Raw genomic sequence first — 18,507 nt, forward strand, 5'->3', positions numbered from 1 at the left:
TTGCCGGCCCTGCTCCAGCTCCATATTAAGCAAGGAAAGAGGAGCCGGCGGGAGGGAGCTGGGGGGGGGGGGCGGGGGGCTAAAAATAAGGAGCCAAGCCTGGGGTCACCAGCACCGGGTCCCAGGGATGCCGCAGGGATGGGGGCCGGCCCTAGTGGGTGCTGGGGACCCTTGGGTGGCCACTCTCCTCCCCAGCCCCCAGAGTCCCTGGCTGGGGATGGGGACAGGGACATACCAGAGCTGGCCCTGAGGGCACCAGGGTGGGGGACAGGGTACCCCCCATCCCACCCTCCAGCACTGAGCACCCCCGCCCTAGGAGACAGCAGTGGGTTGGAGCCGATGGGGACCCCCCAGCCCCCCAGCCACCAGCTCCGTCAGGGTGGGGGGACACAGGGTATTTTTTCACCTCTGTACCCCTCGGATCAGATGACCACCTGCTCTGCTGATCACTGAGAAATGGATCCCCCCAGGCTGGGGGGGGCCGGATCCCCCATGGCCACCCCCCAGGGCTGGGCAGGGGGCTTCTCCTCCCAAGCCAAGAAGCCATGGGAGCCAGGACCCCCATTCTCAGGGAGATAGTGTGCCTGGGACCTCCATGCCAAAGGCTGTGGGTGCCCAGGACCACTATTTTCAGGGCTGTGGGTGCCCAGCACCCCTGTGTGCAGGGAATTGGGGTGCTCAGGACCCCCATGTTGGGGTTATGGGGTGCCTGGGACCCTCACACACAGGTGCCAGAGGGTGCAAGGGGGGGGTTGTCTCTCTCCCCCCCCCAAGCCCCCTCCGTCCCCAGCCCCGGTTTCAGATGACTGTGACTCCGATCCTCCTTATTTTTAATCCCAGGTGACACCAAAACCCCGTTGGCGAAACCCGAGCAGGGTCAGACCCTATGCCCCTCCCCGCCAATGCTGACTCAGCACGGCCAGGGCACCCCCAGCCCCCCCGCGGGATGGGGACCCAGGTGTCCGGGTGGGTGCAGGATGTGCCAGGGCCTTGCACCACATGGGGGGCACGGAGGGGGGGGGCATGAAGGCACATGGGGGGTCATGGGGGCGACATGGAGAGGGGGGCATCAGCTAACAAGGGAGGGATATGGGGTACTGGGGGACACAGAGAAAGGGGCGGGGGAAACCAGGCTCCATCCCTCCCCCTGTGCCCCCCATCCTGCCGCCCCCGGTCTCTCTGTCCCCCCACAAAAGGGACCAGGCACAAAAGGGTTAAACTGGTTTATTGCTCTGAAGGTGTGGGGGGGTCTGGGTGCCCCACGGGGGAGCAGAGGGTGCCCCCCCGCACTCCTGGGTCGCCCCAGGCCGGGGGGGTCCCATGCCCGGCAGCGCCAGTCCCCGGGGTTAGTACAGGGGTGGAGAGTTGGGGTGAGGGGGGGGGCTGCCCACACAGACGTCTAGTAGTAGGTCTCCTTCTCCACCCAGCCTGCGAGGGGGCAGGCATCGAGGGGGGGGGATCAGATGGGGGTCCCCCCCACCCCCTGCATGTGCCCCAGACCCTGTGGGTGTCCGCCCATCCCTTGGGTGCTCTCCATCCCTCTTGGGTGCCCCCCACCTCTCCTGGGTATCCCCTTCTCCTATGGGGGCTCCCCACTTCCCTGGGTCTCCCCCCAACCCTTGTGGATGCCCCCACCCACCCCTGGTATCCCCTAAGACCTCCTCCCCTGGTGCCCCCCCAAATCCTTCAGGGGCATGTGCCAGCCCTGAGGGTGGTTTTGGGGGCAGCAGTTGCTTTGGTGGGCAGTGGAGCAAGATGAGGGGCTAAAGGGGCTGTGCCACTCAGGGCAGGGGGCAGTAGCCACTTGAGGTGGTCAGTGAGGACTTTGGGGTGCTCAAAAAGGGGGGATTTGGGGGGGCAGAGCCCATACTGGGGGTTTTGGGGGGAGTGTGCCCCAAATGGGGGGAAAGCAGTGACCACCCTGGGGGGGCAATAGCCGTGGGGGGTTTTGAGGGAGGGGCCATGCAAGGAGAGGGTCTCACTCACCGCCGGGGTAGCGACGCAGGATGAGCTTGCGCACTTCGTCGTAGGCGAAGATGAGGAGGCTGTAGGGGAAGGCGCAGAACCACCAGGTAACCCTGGGGGGGAGCAGCGTTAGTAGGAGGGCACCCATGGGGGGGGGGGGCAGGGCCGGGGTGCCCCCCCCCCACTCACTTGAGGGGGTACATGCGCAGGGCCACCCCCATGCCAGGGCAGTAGGAGAGAAATGCTGCCAGCGCCGTTTCTTCTAGCAGCCCGAAGATCAGGATCTTGTTCCTGCGGGACAGCAGTATGGGTGCAAGGCATGGGGTGGGGGGGCTGGGGAAGAGCACCCATGGGTGCTGGGGTTAGAGGGGGGACACTCACTTCATGCCTTGCTGGAAGACAGAGTTGCGGCGGGTCTTGCAGATGATGAGGTCGGCCCATTGCACCACCACAATGCTGGCGAAGAAGGCGGTGTGGCAGGTGAACTCCACCACCTTGCGCTGCTCATAGGTCTGGGGGGGGGGGGGGGCACGGCCTCAGCGCACGCCTGCACGTCCCCCCCTCTCACACGCTCACACATGGGAGGGCACGCACGAGCACGCACCACGCAGGGGCAGGTGCATGAGCAAGTGTGCGAGGGGATGAGAAGAAGGATGAGTGTGGGACGGTGTGTGCAAACACACTCACGTGGGTGTGCGCACACACGCAAGGGCTTTGCACAAGCACAGGCACGTGAGGGCACACTTGCCTAGGCACGTGTGAGCACACGCACATGAGCACAGCTGTGCAAAGACAAGTGCACAAACAGGCGTGCGAGGGGATGTGCAGGGCTGTGAGGGCACGTGCAAACAGAAAAACGCACACGTGTGTACACACACTCACGCAAAGCCTTTGCACAAACTGAGGGGTGGGTTTGTGCATGCACAGCCACAGGCGGGCGAGGGCACACGTCTGTAAGCACAGGCAGAGCAGAGCTGTGCGAAGGCAGTCACACAAGTGGGCATGCGAGGGGCGTGCGAGGAGCTCACTCACCCACTCCTGGCCGTAGGAGTCCTCGAGGTCATTGGTGGAGCGGTCATCCCAGGCCAGGCGGATGCCCACCAGTGTGCCAGGCAGGAAGCCGTTCTCAGCCAGGATCACGAAGTAGGTGAAGAAACCGCCCAGTGCCTGGATCATCCCTGGGGGAGCGGCACCCCGGGATTGGGGATCAGCACCCCCGGGATCAGGGAGCAGCACCCGGGGATCAGCACCCCAAGGGCCACTGGGGTGCAGGGTCAGGTCTTGGCTAATCATGGCACAGCCCGATGCTACTCTCTGTCCTGGTGTCACTGGTGGGTGCTCCACTAGCACCAGTGGGTGCCCAGAGTCACATGGGACTCCAGACACCAGCTGGGGGAACATCACTTGGTATCACCAGTGGGTCCTGGCGTGCCCTTGATATCTCGAGTGAGTGCTCTGGGGTCACTAGTTGGTGCCCTGGTCTCACACAGGGGCCATGATGCCAGCTGGGGGGGATGTCCCCAGTATCTCTAGCGGATGCCCAGTGACACTGGTGGGTCCTGGGGTGCCACCAGTGCTGGTGGCCCCCATTGCCCCTGTTACCGCCTGGGGAGGCCGGTGTGCCCGCCCCTCACCGATCTGCCCGTAGGCCATGCTGATGAGCCGCTCATTCACCAGCTTGTCCGTTCGGGGGTTCCTGGGCTGGCGCTTCATGATGTCACTCTCTGCTGCCTCATATGCCAGGGAGATGGCGGGGACCTGGGTGGTGGGGTGATCCGTCACCTCCTGTCACCCCCGTCCCCCCCATCACCCCTCGTGCCCCCCATCCTCACCATGTCAGTGCCCAGGTCAATGCAGAGGATGGTGACAGTGCCCAGGGGCAGGGGGATGTTGGCGATGATGAAGAGGAGGAAGGGGGTGATCTCGGGGATGTTACTGGTCAGGGTGTAGGCAATGGACTTCTTCAGGTTGTCAAAGATCAGGCGCCCTGTGGGGATGGTGGGCGGTGGGTGACAGGGGTGGCAGGCGTCCGTCCAGGGGGAGGAGGGCCATGGAGGGGCCTGCACTGACCTTCCTCCACGCCAGTGACAATGGAGGCGAAGTTGTCATCGAGGAGGATCATGTCGGCCGCCTGCTTGGAGACATCCGAGCCAGCGATACCCATCGCGATGCCGATGTCAGCCTTCTTCAGTGCCGGGGAGTCGTTCACCCCATCCCCTGTCACTGCCACTATGGCACCCTGGGGACACAGGGGTCAGGCACCGTGGGGCAGAGGGACGGGGCACAGGAGGGCATGGGGATGGAGGTATCGTGGGGCATGGGATGGGGACACGGTGGGGCACAGTGATAGCGGCACCATGGTGCATGGGGACTGGGACATCAAGGGGCACGGGGACAGCAGGGTAGCTTGGGGTAGAGGGAAAGGGGCACGGGGACAGGGACAAGGTGGAGAACGGGGACAGGGCACTGCAGGGCACCAGGACAGGGACACCACAGGGCTGGGGGCACCATGGGGCACAGAGACAAGGGCACCGTGAAGCATGGGGATAGGGACATCATGGGGCACAGGGACAGGGGCAGCAGGGTACACAGGGACAGGGCACCTGGCGCTGGCAGCCCTCCACGATGATGAGCTTCTGCTGGGGGGACGTGCGGGCGAAGACAATCTCGGTGTGGTTCTTGAGGATCTCGTCCAGCTGCTCCGAGGTCATGTCCTTCAGGTCGGAGCCGTGTACCACACAAGCCTTCGCCTCCCTGTCACACCACAGCCTCAGTGGAGGCTGCCAGACCACCCAGGACCACCCCTGACACCGGCACCTACCGGGGGTTGACCTGGCTGACGGGGATGTTGAGACGGGCGGCGATGTCCTCCACCGTCTCGTTGCCCTCCGAGATGATGCCCACCCCCTTGGCAATGGCCTTGGCTGTGATGGGGTGGTCCCCAGTCACCATGATCACCTTGGGGACACACACACACAGAGGGGTGACCCATGCTCAGGGGGGCATCAAGGGGCTCATGGCGAAGGGATTCTCACCTTGATGCCAGCGCTGCGGCACTTGCCAACGGCGTCAGGGACAGCGGCACGGGGCGGGTCAATCATGGACATCAGCCCCACAAAGCAGAGGTTGCTGGTGGGGAAGTTGACCTCGTCGGCGTCAAACCTGAACCCGCGGGGGAACTTGTCCGGGGGCAGGTAGAGGTGACAGAAACCTGGCGGGTGCCAGCGGGTGACAGGGTGTGGGCACCCATGGACACCCCCTTCCCTCGCCCGGTACTCCTTGTCCCCCACCATGGCCCCCCGGTGCCCCCTTTGCCCCCACATCCCTTGTGTCCTCCATGTTCCCCCAGTGCTCATGCACCCCATCCCCTTGAGCAGTGCCTCCCTGCCCACCATGTCCCCTGTGTCCCCATGGTCCTCCCCCTCTATCCTCCACACACCGTGTTCCCTTGCCCCCCATGTGCCCCATCGCCCCTGTGTCCCCAAGTTCTATCACCCCACGCCCGTGTCCCCATGCCCCTGCCATGTCCTCCATGTCCCTCCGCATCCCCCTGTCCCCACGTCCCTTTGCCCCCACACCCTTCATATCCCCCTGCCTCCATGTCCTCCATGCCCCCCACCTCCCCCCACCCCATACCCTCCATCAACCCACTGCATGCCCCCACGTCCCTACACCCCATGCCTACCATGCACTTGTGCCCCCATGCGCCCGTCCCTGCCCCATCCCTGAGCCCCCCCACCCCCCCATGCCCCATCCTCACCCAGGACACGTTCCCCCAGCCCCCCCAGCTCCAGGTAGGCGTTCTGGAAGGCCTCCCGCATCTCCTGGTCCAGCGGCACCTCCTGGCCCTGCAGCAGGATGCGGGAGCAGCGGTCCAGGATGCGCTCGGGGGCCCCCTTCATCACCAGCAGGTACCCCTGGGGGTCCTCCTCCCGCTCGTGGATGGAGAGCTGTGGGCACAGCGGGCATGCTGGCACCAGGCGGCACTGACCGACCGCCCCAGGGGTCAGTGCTGCCGCCGCCGGCCCGGCAGACCTGGTACTTGTTGGTGGAGTTGAAGGGGATCTCGGTGACTTTGGGGTTCTTGTCCCGCATCTTTTTGACGGAGCCACAGGAGAGCTGGATGCACTTCAGCAGCGCCGATTCTGAGGCATCACCTGCCGTGTCCCGCTGCCGTGGGGAAGGGTGCTGAGGGTGACGCTCGCAGCACAGGGGGCACCAGGGCCGGCATTGCCCTGTCTGTCGGTAGGATTTGGAGGGGTTCTGGGGGGTTGTCATCCACCTACCTTGGAAATGGAGATGTTTTCCTGGCCTGGCTTGAAGACGGCACGGTTGCAGAGCCCAGCGATGCGGGCCAGTGCTGCCCAGGTGGGCGAGCGCTTGTCGAATGTGGCACCTGGGGGACACCTGACCCCATCAGTTGCATTGGGGCCCCCCCATCTTCTCTGGGGACTCCTCCCATGCTCCCAGAGGTGCTCTAGGGTGCCCTGAGGGCCCAGGGAAGGGGGTGCCCAGGGGATGGGGTGCCAGGGCAGTGACATCTGGGTGCAGGGGCAAGAAAGGGGGTGCTCCTGTGGTTGGGGTGCCAAGGGGTCAGGGTGCTCAGGGAGGGGTCAGAGTGCCAGCCACCCACCGGACTGGTCCTCGGTGGTGTCGGCCTCATGGATCTGGTTGTCGAACCACATGTGGGCAACGGTCATGCGATTCTGGGTGAGGGTCCCTGTCTTGTCGGAGCAGATGGTGGAGGTGGAGCCCAGCGTCTCCACTGCCTCCAGGTTCTTCACCAGACAGTTCTTGCGTGCCATCCTCTTGGCTGTCAGCGTCAGGCACACCTGGGGGAGGCACCACGGGGCTCAGCAGGTACCCACAGGGCTCAGAGGGCACCCATGGGTGTCAGCAAGCACCAGGCACTGGACATTGCTCGGTGCACCAGGGCCAGCCCAGCAGAACCAGTGCCCACCACCTCCCTCTCAGTAGAACCAGGGCCCCCCTTGCACCATCCCAGTCCTCTGCTCCCCCAATGGCCCTTACGGTGACAGTGGCCAGCAGTCCCTCAGGAACGTTGGCCACGATGATGCCGATGAGGAAGATGACAGCCTCCAGCCAGGTGTAGCCCAGGATGAGGGAGAGGATGAAGAAGGAGAGGCCGAGGAAGACGGCGACGCCAGTAATGAGGCGGATGAAATGCTCGATTTCCATGGCGATGGGTGTGCGCCCCACCTCCAGCCCCGAGGCCAGCGAGGCGATTCGCCCCATCACCGTCCGATCCCCCGTGGAGATGACGATGCCACGAGCGGTGCCTGGCAGGATGGGGAGGCTGATGCAGCCACGGGGGGGCACCGGGGACCCCCCACCTCTCCCCAATGCAGGCAGAGACACCCAGGGACCCACCTTCCACGCAGTTGGTGGAAAAGAAGCAGATGTTGCGGGTCTCCAGTGGGTTCTCATGGGTGAACTCAGGTGAGCGGGTCTGTGGCTCCGACTCCCCCGTCAGCGATGAGTTGTCCACCTGGCACCATGGGCACAGGTGGGTGCTGGCGGGCACCGGGCACTGCCAGGCTTGGCTGGACTTGGGCCAGCCCCGCTGTTGCCATGCCAGCCCTGGTGCCCACCCTGTGCCTGTCTTGGTGCCCACCCTATATAAGTCACGGCACCTGAACCATACTGGTCTCAGTGCGCACATTGTGCTGGTCCCCGTGTCCACCTCATGCCAACCATGATACCTGAAACATGCCATCCCTGATGCCCACCCCATGCCACCCCTGGTGCCCATCCTGTATCACCACTGCTGCCCACCTGATACTAGTCCCGTTGCCCAAACCATGCTAGTCCTGGAGCCCACCTCATGTCACCACCAGTGCCCACCCCATGCCAGCCCCAGCGCCCACCAGTGCCCACTCACCTTGCAGCCGTGGGAGGAGATGATGCGCATGTCAGCAGGCACCCGGTCCCCCCCCTTCACCTCCACCAGGTCGCCCACCACCACGTTCTCTGCGTTGATCTGGATCTTCTCACCCTCGCGGATCACCAGCGCTTGCTGCCAGAGTGCAGGGCACCCTGAGGGACGCCCGGGCACCCCCACCCCACCCGGGACCCCTATGCCAAGCCGGGTGCCCACCTGGGGATCCTACCTGGGGCACCATGTTCTTGAAGGAGTCCATGATCTTGGAGCTTTTGGCCTCTTGGTAGTAGGAGAAGCAGCCGGTGACGATGACAACGGCGGCCAGCACCACCCCCAGGTACAGCTGGGACCCAGGCAGCACCTCAGCACCTGCCACCCCAGGGTGCAGGGTGGGGTCCCCCGGGTGCCCCCCAGCGTGGGGAGCTAGGGAGGGGACCCCCGCGCCAGCCTGGCCCATTTGACCCCCACATCCAGACCCCCAAGAGCTGGCACATGGTGGCAGTGGGCACGTACCTGTGCCCATCCTGCCCCTGAGCCCCCATCATACCTGTGCCCCCCAGGGTGCCCGTGCCCCCTCCAATGCTTGTGCACCCCAGTGTGCTTGTGCCCCTGCAATGTCTGTGCCCCCTGCAATGCCTGTGCACTCCAGGGTGCTCATGAACCCCGCGATGCCTGCGGCCCCTGAGATGCTCAGGGACCCCGCAATGCCCCTGTGTGTCCCCCACGATGCCGGTGGCCCCCGGGGTGCCCTCACATTGTCATTGGAGGGCTCATCCTCCATGGCAGCCTGGATGCCGTAGGCCAGGAAGCAGAGGATGGCCCCGATCCAGAGGAGGATGGAGAAGCCCCCGAAGAGCTGCCGGCAGAACTTGACCCACTCGGGGGTGGTGGGGGGGGGCGTCAGGGCGTTGGGGCCGTCCTGCACCAGGATCTCAGCTGCCCGTGAGTTGGTCAGGCCCTGTGGGGTGGGCACACGCTGTCACCCGGGGCCGGGGGGACCCACGGGTCAGGAAGGGACAGGGGGTATGGCCAGGGGTAACTCATGGGGACAGGGTGCCGGGAGGGGACAGGGGACATGGCTGGGTGTCACCCATGGGGACAGGGATGCAGGGTGCCAGGAGGGGATGGAGGGCACAGCCAGGAGCCATGGATACGGGATGCTGTGAGGTGACAGGGGGCACGGCTGGGTATCACCCACAGGGGCGGATGATGCTAGAGATGGCATCGAGGGCGGGATGTGGGGACATCTCACCCGGGACAGGTCCACCTGGTACTTCCTGCCCAGCTCATCCAGGGACAGCTTGTGGTCATCCTGCCGGGCACACATCACCCGCGTCACCCCAGCTGAGGTGGCATGGTCAGTCGTCTCAGCTGTCCCCACCCCTGGCCCCCTCCTCACCAAGTTAACCTCCTTCTTCAGCTCATCCAGCTCCTTCTCCTTCTGCTTCCTCTTGCCGCCCCCATTTTCGGAGGTAGTGGCAGCAGGTGAGTACTCCCGGCCGGCCTGTGGGCGCAGGACCCCGTGGGCACGCTGGCACCACTGGCGCAGCTGGCACCGCCAGCGGCACGGCCCTCGCCGTGGGCACGGGCATTACCATGGGCATGGATGTCACCGCCAGCATGGGGGTCACCGTGGCCACAGGCATCATCGAGGGTACGGGGCGTCACTGTGGGCATGGGGGGGACTGCAGGTACCAGTGGCAGCGTGGGCATGGGGGGCACTGCAGATGGGGGGGGGAAGTATCCCAGGTTGGGGGGGTGCCATGGGTGGGGGTGGCAGCAAGGGTGGGGGTGGCACCGTGGCCATGAAGGTGGCACTGTGGCTGGGTGGGGGGGGGTGTCACTGTGGTCACAAGGGCAACCCCAGGGCCATGGGGGTGTCACAGGGGTGGCACTGTGGTCATGGGGGTGTCCCCAGGGCCTTTGGGGGGGTCACTGTGGCCAAGGGGGTCCCCACAAGCCGGGGAGAGGAACACGCCACCAACACTAAGGGCGTCACGGAGACGCAGGGGTGCCACTGCAGGCAGGGGACAGGCAGCCCTGCCTGCTCTCCTTGTGAGGGGGGTGACATGGCTGCCCCAGACCCCCCCGCTGCCGGCAGCAGGGGGTCCCCCAGGGCTGGCAGGGCCCGGTGGCACGTCCGTGGCGGCTCTGCCTGCCGGGCCGGAGGTTGGCAGGAGCAGGCAGGAGCAGGCAGGGGCCGGGGGGGGTGGCGGGTGCCCCAGCGTGAGGCCGGGGGGGCGAGGGGGGCCGATGCGCTCATGGAAAACAGCCCCGGTGCCAAGAACAACGGCCGGGAACCGAGGGGTCGTGTTACCGCGGGGACGGGGACACGGGGGGCACCCACACCCACCCCACGGGGCACCCCCAGGCGGGCGGTGCTCTGCTGCCTGCCCCCCCCCCCCAGACACTGGGGACCCCAGCCCCCCCATGCGAGGACACTTTGGCTTTGCACGGGTGGAGGGGGGGGTCCCCACTTGAAGGGGCACCCCAGGGTTTTGGGGGGGGGGCAGGAGGGTGCCACAGGGTGGGATGGTGGGTGTCCTCAGCATTTCCCTAGGGACAGACTGCCAGGAGGGACAGCCATGGGGGGGCACCCATGGGGGGAACACCACGGGGGGGGGGCATCCCCTGTCCCACATCTTCCGGGCTCCCCCCACCTTTGCGCGGGTGCCCAGGGGCCAGGGGGTCCCAGCGTGGGGGTGGGTCCTGGCCATGCCAGGCAGGACGGGGGGGCCCGGCGGGACGGGGGGTGCCGGGCGAGGTGCCAGCCCTGGCTCAGGGCCCCCCCGCGGCCGTTGCCACGGCACCGGGGACCCTGGCGCTGAGCAGCTGGGGCCACGGGCACGGGGCCACGGGCACGGGTGGGGGATGGACACGGGGAGAGGGGTGTTCCTCCGCGGGGGCACCCTGGTACCGTGCCTCAGTTTCCCCACCGTGGGGAACCCTTTCCCCTCCCCCCGCATTCCTTCCCCGAAGTGGGGGGGGACCCAGAGGATGGGTGGCAGTGGGACCCCGAGGGGGAGAGTATGTGGGGTGCAGTGGCACCGAGGTGGGGGGGAGGGTGGCAGGCAGTGGGCCCCTGGGGGTGGCGGCAGGGGGCGTGGGGGCTGCGGGCTGCAGGACACCCGTGGGTGGGTGCTGGGGGCAGGGCCGACGGGGAGAGAGCCCACGGGTGGCAGCGTGTGGGTGCCCCGCGCGTGTGGGTGCCCCAGGGGTGGGTGGCAGCTGGCGGCGGGTGGGTGATGTGGGTGCCCCGCGTGGGCGGGTGCCGGCTGGCGGCGGGTGGGTGTCCCGCGTGGGTGGGTGCCAGAGTCAGGTGCCTGGTGGCAGCAGGCGGGTGCCTGCAGGGGTGGGCGCTGCGGGGGTGGGTGGGCGTGGGGGTGCCCCGCGTGGGAGGGTGCCACGCGTGGGCGGGTGGCGGGGCAGCGGGCGCCCCGGGCCGCCCCTACTCACCCCTCTGCCCATGGCGCTGCCGTCGCTGCTCTCGGCCCGGGGCACTCGGGGGCGGCGGCGGCGGCGGCGGCCGAGAAAAACCCTCCCGGGCCCCGCCCGGCCCGGCCCCCCCCCGCCCCCGCCCCCGGCCGGGCCTGCCCCCCTCCCCAGCCCCCCTCCGGGCCGGCCTCGGACCCCTTCCGGACCCCCTCTCCTGTTTCCCCCGTTATGTGGGGGACGGCCCCTCTTCCTGCCGCTCCCCCCCGGGCCGTGCTGGGGGTCTCCGGGCCCCTCCCGGTTTCAGCCCCCCCCCCCTCCGGAGGCGGCCGTGGGACCCAGGCAGCCGGGGCGGTGGGGGGTCCCGACCGAGCGCTGGGAACCCAGGTGTCCGGGCCAGGGGGTGCCCCCTCCTGACCCCCTCCCCGCCCCGCTGGGGGGTGGCAAGAGACCCCGGCGTCCGGGCCCCCCACGCTGACCCCACGGCTTGGGGCGGGGGGGGCAGGGGCTGCCCGCATGCCTGGGTCCCTCCCTGCAGCCCCCCCCAGAGCAGGGGGTGACACCAGGGGGGCAGTTTGGGGGGGGGGGGGAAGTTGGTCTCCACCCCAGCGTGTCCCCAGTTCTCCCAGTGTGCTGCTGCCCCGGCCGGGGACGCTAGTGCCACCGGGCAGCAACCGGGAACGTGGGGACAGCTAAAATTAGCCGGGGAAAGGCCAGGGCCTGGGGACGGCAGTGCCGGGGATGGCAGCGCCGGGGGGGGGCTGTGCCCAGAGACAACTGTGCCCAAGGACCGGCTGTGCCCCAGGACTGCATGTGCCGGAGAACCGGCTGTGCCCGGGGATGCGGCTGTGCCCAGGGACAACTGTGCCTTCGGCCAACTGTTGCGCAGGGACGTGGCTGTGCCCGGGGACCGGCTGTGCCCAGGGACACAGCTGTGGCTGTGGTAGCTGTGCCCGGGGATACGGCTGTGCCTGGGGAACCGACTGTGCCTGCAGCCGACTGTGCCCGGGCTGGCTGTGCCCAGGGACTGGCTGTGCCCAGGCTGGCTGTTCCTGGGGACACAGTTGTGCCCAGGGACGTGGCTGCGCCCAGTGTCACGTCCTAACACCCCCCCACACCCCCTCCAGCTCCCCCTGTCCCTCCCACCCCCCCAGTCCTGCCCCACAGCTCCAGTGCCCCCAGTGCCATTCCAAGGTCCCCTCCCAGTAGCGCCCCCCCCTCCCCGGCCCCCCAGGGTCCGGCTTAGTCGCCATGGCAACCATCAAGGGCAGCTCAAGGGCATGGGGGGGGCACGGCCGTGGGGCCCACAGCCCCCTGCACCAGTGCCACCAGTCTGCCCCAGTGCACCCAGCATCCCCACAGCCCAGCCTGCTGCACCAGTCCCCTGGTCCAGCCTCACGCTCCCAGTGTAGCCCAGTGTCCCCAGTCTGCCCCAGTCCCAACAGTCCAGCCCTGCACCCCCAAGGTAATCCAGTATCCCCAGTCTGGACCAGTCCCCCCCAGTCTGTGCCAGCGCCCCATCTGCCCCACTACCTTCCAGTCTGTCCCAGTACCACCTAGTTTGCCCATCTTCCCCAGCACCTCCCTGTCATCCCAGTCTGCCCCAGTCCCCCCAGTCTGCCCCAATATCCCCCAGTGCTCCCAGTTCATTCCAGTCCCCCCAGTCCATTCCAGTGCCCCCAGGCCATCCCAGTGCCCCCAAGCGATCCCAGTCCCCCCAGTCCATCCCAGTCCCCCCAGTCCATTCCAGTCCCTTCAGTCCGTCCCAGTCCCCCCAGTCCTCCCAGTCCCCCCAGTCCATTCCAGTCGGGGTTGGGCATGCCAAGGCCGGTTGGGGGGGGGGGGTGTTTACCCAGGCTGTGCCCCCCGCTGACCCCCCCCGCTGCCCCCCAAGCTGAGCAAACAGATGACGCGGGCGCAGGCGCCACGTGCTGGGCCTCCACCCCGGCCCCACGGGGGACCCAGGCGTCCGGCCCCCGCCGCCCCCCCCCAACCGGGGCAGCCCAGTCCTCCCAGTTGCCCCAGTTCCCTGCCGGAGGTGGCCGCGGTGACTCGTGCCCGGGGGGGGGAGGGGCTGGCGCCACGCACACGCGTGTGCCCCTGCCCATGCGAGGACCGTGCCCCGCCGCCGCCCCGCGCAGCTGCTGCCCGTGGGCGGGAGGAATGTGGCAGCCGGGGGGACACGGGGACACGGGGGGGCCGTGTCAGTCCGTCCCCCCGCCGCTCACTCCAACACGCGTGTGCACGCACCCCGCCCCCCCCGGCCAACACGCGTGTGCACACACCCGCGGGGACCCGGGAGTCCTGGGGTGGGGATGGGGGGCCCCGGCTGCGCCCCTCTGCCGGACCCGGGGCGGGGCGCGGGGACCCACGCGTCGTGGCTGGGGGGCAGGGAGGGAGGGCAGCTCCTGCCCCCCCCAGACGTGGGCTAGCCACTGCCGCGGGGCGGAGGCGGGGCTGGGGGCGGGGCGGTGGGCGGGGTGTTCGGATCGGTTCTGTCCGCTTCCCCCAGCGCTGCCCCCCCTCCGCTGCTGGGGGGGGCCGTGGGGACGGGCGTGAGGGCTCGGTGCCCCGCCCACCCTAGCGGTCCCCATGTCCTTGGAGACTCCACCTGCCCACACCGGGGGTCCTCATGCCCACAGTGCTACGGGGCTTGCAGTGCATTGAGCAGGGGAGGGCACAGGGTGCGCGGTGCCACTCCTCACTGTCCCCTCTGTCCCTCCTGCAGGTCCCTGTACGCACCCGTGCCCACCCCCAGGACACCCAGACCACATCGTGAGCACCCACGGGACGGTGGAGATGCTGGAGTGGGACAGTGTCCCCCCCTTGGCCCCCCAAATCTTTTGGGGGACACCCATGGGTGCCTGGAGAGGTGCCGCCTCTGTTTCCCCCTTCATTAAAACACCATCATTTGGAGCTTGAGAGTCTTGTTAATGAAGCTACGTGACCACCCCCCCCCGGGCATCACCCCCATTTGGCCCTAGGTTGTGCCCCTCACCCTGGGATTACTGTAGGCCTTACAATAATAACCTGCGAAGGAGTGGAAGGTCACCGTTAAGCCAGCAACCCCAGGGGGGGCAAAAATGCCGTGAAGAGGGTAACACGCCATAGTCTGGAGCCCCCTCTTAATCCTCAAAGTAGGTGGACACTAATTCCTGCCTGGCATCACCTGTGGCAATGGGAGGGAGGGGCTCTGCCAATCCCCGTTTCATCCCAAATTCCTCAGTGGGGGCACTGGATTGGCACCCCCCAAGCCCAGGCGCATCCCCCAAATTCAGCACCCCGCACCCCAAGACCACCAATGTCAGAAGGGGGGGGGGGGATTTATTAAAAGAAAGCACGGTGGGGAGCAGCCGGGTGCCCAGCACCCCCGCGCCCGCCCGTGGCCCATCACCGCGCCTCAGGGCTGGCCAGGGTGCCATTGCTCTCCCGGGGGGTGTCAGGGTCCCCCCCTCCCTCTGCCGCTGCTGCCTCCTCCAGTGGCTGGTCCAGGCGGCTGGGAATGGACCAGTAGAGGTGGGCATCGCGGCGGGCGGCTGCAGCTGCCAGCTGCCGGGCACTGCAGGCCGGGGTGGGCACCGGCACGGTCTGGTGGAAGCCCCCGTAGTCCACCTCGTAGAAGCCTTCCTCCAGGCTCAGCAGCGGGGTGAAGCGGTGGCCCCACAGCACCTCGTCCGCCAGGTACGAGCTCCGAGCCTGGCACGTCATCCCTGTGCCGGGCAGCCAGTGGGCACCCAGCCCAGGGGTGGGCTGGTGGGGTGCCCCCTGGCAATGGGGAGGTGCAAGGGGGCACCCTGACCCCAGCTGAGGACGGGGTGGGGGCTGTGCTGCACCCTTTGTGTGAGGTACCCCGATATCTGCAGCACCCACTGCATGGAGGACCCCAATCTGTGCTGCCCCCGGTGCACAGGGGCACCCCAGTCCTGGTTGGGGGGGGGTGTTTGTGAAGCACCCAGTGCAAGGGACATGCCTGTGAGCAGTGGACAGGCCGGGACATCACTGTCATTGGGGTCCCCTCCCCAAGCTCCTCATGGGGCCAGGCCAGGTGAAGGCTTTTCATGGGGGGGAAGGGGCTACAGGGGAAAGCTATCCCCCCCTCACGAGTCCTGCAATGGGGTTATTCTGGGTGGGGGGACCCACATCCAGGCTGAGCTTGGGGGTGAGGGTGGATTTGGGGTCACCTCCCAGCCAGGACCAGGCAGAAACACACTGTGGACCATGGGGATGAGATGTCCCCATGCAGGTGAGATGTCCCCACAGAGATGATGTGTCCCCATGGTGATGTTCCCATGGAGATGAGGTGTCCCCATGAGGATGAGGTATTCCCATGGAGGTGTCCCCAGGGAGATGATGTGTCCCCACGGAGATGAGGTGTCCCCAAGCGCATCCCACCCCCCAGCCACTGCTGGCATCCCCGTTACCTGTGGCCTCCACCATCCCCTCGAGGATGACGACAATCTCGAAATCGTCCTTCTCCAGCTGGTGCCGTGAGACGTCCCAGAAGGGGCTGCGCTCGTCGATCTCGTGGCTGATGATGAGGGGCGAGACGAGGAAGAGGCGATCATCGCCCGTCTCGAAGCCCACGCTCAGGTCGGTCTGGTCCAGGGGGATGAACTCGCCCTCCTGCGTCTGCTTGGACTTGATGAGCTTGGCGCGGATGGAGGCCTCCACGATGTGCGAGTCCCGCAGGTCACCCACGCGAAACATCAGGCAGAGGCGGTCGTCCCGCAGGGAGACCACAGCATGGGAGGAGAAGACCAAGGTCTCAGCTCGTTTGTTGGGCTGGGAGATCTTCACAAACATGCAGCCCACCATGAAGGCATTGACCATGGAGCCCAGGATGGCCTGGAGCAGCAGCAGCACGATGCCCTCTGGACACTTGTCAGTAATGACGCGGTGGCCGTAGCCGATGGTGGTCTCCGTCTCGATGGAGAAGAGGAAGGCGGAGACGAAGCCGTTGAGGTTGTTGACGCAGGGCGTCCAGGCGTGGTCCTCCAGGTGGTCCAGGTCCCCTCGGCAGTAGGCGATGAACCACCAGATGAGGCCGAAGAAAAGCCAGGTGACGGCGTAGGCGAGGATGAAGACGAGGAGGCTGAAGCGCCACTTGAGGTCCACCAAGGTGGTGAAGATGTCGGTGAGGTAGCGGTAAGTCTCCCGCACGTTCCCGTGCTGCACGTTGCACTTGCCATCCTTCTCCACGTAACGCTGGCGCTTGCGGGCGCCGGCCCCTCGCCGTCGGGGGGGCACAGGGGGGGGCTTGGCCTCCCCGGGGACCCCCTCAGTGACCCCGCAAAAGGCGGCGTTGTCCTGCGCCATTGCCCTTCAGAGGCTGTGGGAGGGGAAGGGGTTAATGGTGCCGCTCGCCCCCTCCAAACTGGCGGGGACTGGGAGGGCATGGTGGCATCAGCTGGGCTGGGGGAGGGCAGGGGGGGTGCTGCCAGGACCCACGGGTCCCCCCGGGGTGCTGGTGGGGGGGTAAACTGAGGGACAGGAGCACCCAGGGGTGCTGAGCTCACATGTGTGTGCTCAGCCATGCACACACCTGCACATGCATGTGTATACACAGGCACACGCCTGCACACAGGTGCTTGCAGAGGCACCCACATGACACACACATGTGCACACTCATGCACATGCCTGCACACACGTGTGTACAGATGCATGCAGATGCACACACACGCACACACATGTGCGTTCACACAGATGTGCAGCACCGCAGCGGGCACACATGAGCAGGCGTGCACACACGCTCACAACCCCCAGGGACATGCACCCATTTGCCCCTGGCAGCTGCAGGCCCACGTGTGCACCCCGAGGGGCTCCTTGCACGCTCTCGTGCCCCAAGATGGGGTGTGCAACGGGGTGTGCACCAACACTGCGCACACGCTCCGGGCCGATGGCAGCACAGGCGTGCACAGGGAGCTGGGCCTCATGCACATCCATGCACGCATGCATGTACACACGCATGCACACCCCGCTGGGCCTTGCACACACACAGAGCTCCTGGCACACACCCCCACCCTCCGCTTGTGCCCCCCCACCGCCCCGGCCCTGTGGCACCCAGCTGTGGTCCCTCCCCCCCCACCATGGGGCACCCCACTCCCACCCGGGTTCGTGGGGGCAGACGTCCCAGCCTGGGGCAGAACGAAGGCGGGCGGGGGGGGGCGCATCCTCCGGTGTCTGTGCTGGGGGGGGGCGGGGGGCCGGGTCCCCGCGTGCCCCCAGCACCCCCCACCCGCGGAGGCGGAGGGGTCCCCGGTGCCACCCCCGTGTGCTGCAGCAGGGGGTGGGGGGTGCAGGGGGCGATGGGGCGCGGAGGGAGGGTGGGAGGGCAGCAGGCCCCCCCGGGCTGTGTGTTCCCGTGTCCCCCCCGGTCCCCGCACTCACCGCTCGCCCCGCGGCCGCCGCTCCCGCCGGGCCGCGCAGCCCCGGTGTGTTGCGCGCATGGCGCAGGGCGAGCGCAGCGCCCGGCCGTACCGGATCGCTCCCGCCAGGGCCCGGGCCCGGGTCCGGAGCAGCCGCCCCCCGCTTTTTTCCCGTCCCCCCCCTCCCCCCGACACCCCCCCCGCTGTTCCCTTGGCCGCGCTCCCGCCGTTCCCGGGCAACGGCTGCGCCCCGGGAGCGCGCGGCTAAAAATACCGACCAGCGCCCGCCCCCGCCGGCCCCGCCCGCCCCCGGACCCCCCCCTGCTACGGACCCCCACGCGTGACACCACCCCCCTGCCCCGGACGGGGGCTCAGAAGGCGGCAGTGCGGTGGAAAAGCTGGCGGGGGGGGGCTGGGTGGGTGCGCACACGCGTATACGGGGGAGCGGGGGGGGCAGGTGTGCACACCTGTGCCACGGGGCTGGGTACGTGGGACAGTACGGGGGGGACACACGCGTGACGTGCGGCACAGTGGCGGGGGGGTGACACAGGGCACAGCGGGGGGGCGGGGGGGGCACAGGCGTGTGACACTGAGCACGGCGGGGGGTGGAGGGGGCACACGAGGTCCCGCCCTCCCCGCTGGCCCAGAGTCCCCTGTCACTAGCCCAAGGCCCCCTGTCGCTAGCCCAGCGCTTCCTCTTACTAGCCCAGGGTCCCCCTCAAAGCTCAGCCCTCCCATTAGCTCCGGGGTTCCCCTCAATAGCCCAGCCCCCCCCCACTAGCCCAGGCCTCCCCCCATCACTAGCCCAGGGCTCCCCATCATTAGCCCGGATCCCCCCTTCAC

General features: G+C 67.6%; 2 protein-coding genes across 3 annotated transcripts; both read right to left on the bottom strand.

Annotated features, from left to right (window-relative positions):
• Positions 1–1,208: 1,208 nt before the first annotated feature.
• On the bottom strand, positions 1,209–11,466 carry LOC138687318 (sodium/potassium-transporting ATPase subunit alpha-2). 2 transcript variants are annotated; one of them, XM_069794025.1, is made up of 24 exons: positions 11,324–11,449; positions 9,463–9,588; positions 9,267–9,371; positions 9,120–9,179; positions 8,622–8,825; positions 8,097–8,210; positions 7,868–8,002; positions 7,357–7,474; positions 6,997–7,265; positions 6,599–6,797; positions 6,252–6,361; positions 6,001–6,135; positions 5,726–5,915; positions 5,001–5,176; positions 4,787–4,923; positions 4,569–4,719; positions 4,036–4,204; positions 3,798–3,952; positions 3,600–3,723; positions 2,998–3,143; positions 2,347–2,477; positions 2,155–2,256; positions 1,987–2,078; positions 1,209–1,428 (listed from the first exon to the last, which is right to left on the bottom strand). In XM_069794025.1, the coding sequence occupies exons 2-24, from the start codon at positions 9,514–9,516 to the stop codon at positions 1,400–1,402; spliced, it is 3,105 nt and encodes a 1,034-aa protein (XP_069650126.1). In that variant the 5' UTR covers positions 9,517–9,588; positions 11,324–11,449; the 3' UTR covers positions 1,209–1,399. The 2 variants fall into 2 exon arrangements, with proteins under 2 accessions (XP_069650126.1, XP_069650127.1); XM_069794026.1 differs by lacking the exon at positions 9,463–9,588 and having other exon boundaries at positions 11,324–11,466.
• A 3,144-nt stretch (positions 11,467–14,610) lies between these two features.
• KCNJ9 (potassium inwardly rectifying channel subfamily J member 9) lies at positions 14,611–17,844 on the bottom strand. Its single transcript, XM_069794055.1, has 3 exons — positions 17,687–17,844; positions 15,721–16,628; positions 14,611–15,009 (listed from the first exon to the last, which is right to left on the bottom strand). The coding sequence occupies exons 2-3, from the start codon at positions 16,613–16,615 to the stop codon at positions 14,690–14,692; spliced, it is 1,215 nt and encodes a 404-aa protein (XP_069650156.1). The 5' UTR covers positions 16,616–16,628; positions 17,687–17,844; the 3' UTR covers positions 14,611–14,689.
• Positions 17,845–18,507: the final 663 nt, after the last annotated feature.

Source organism: Haliaeetus albicilla, chromosome 10, assembly GCF_947461875.1.
Source record: "Haliaeetus albicilla chromosome 10, bHalAlb1.1, whole genome shotgun sequence".
Classification (NCBI taxonomy): Eukaryota; Metazoa; Chordata; class Aves; order Accipitriformes; family Accipitridae; genus Haliaeetus; species Haliaeetus albicilla.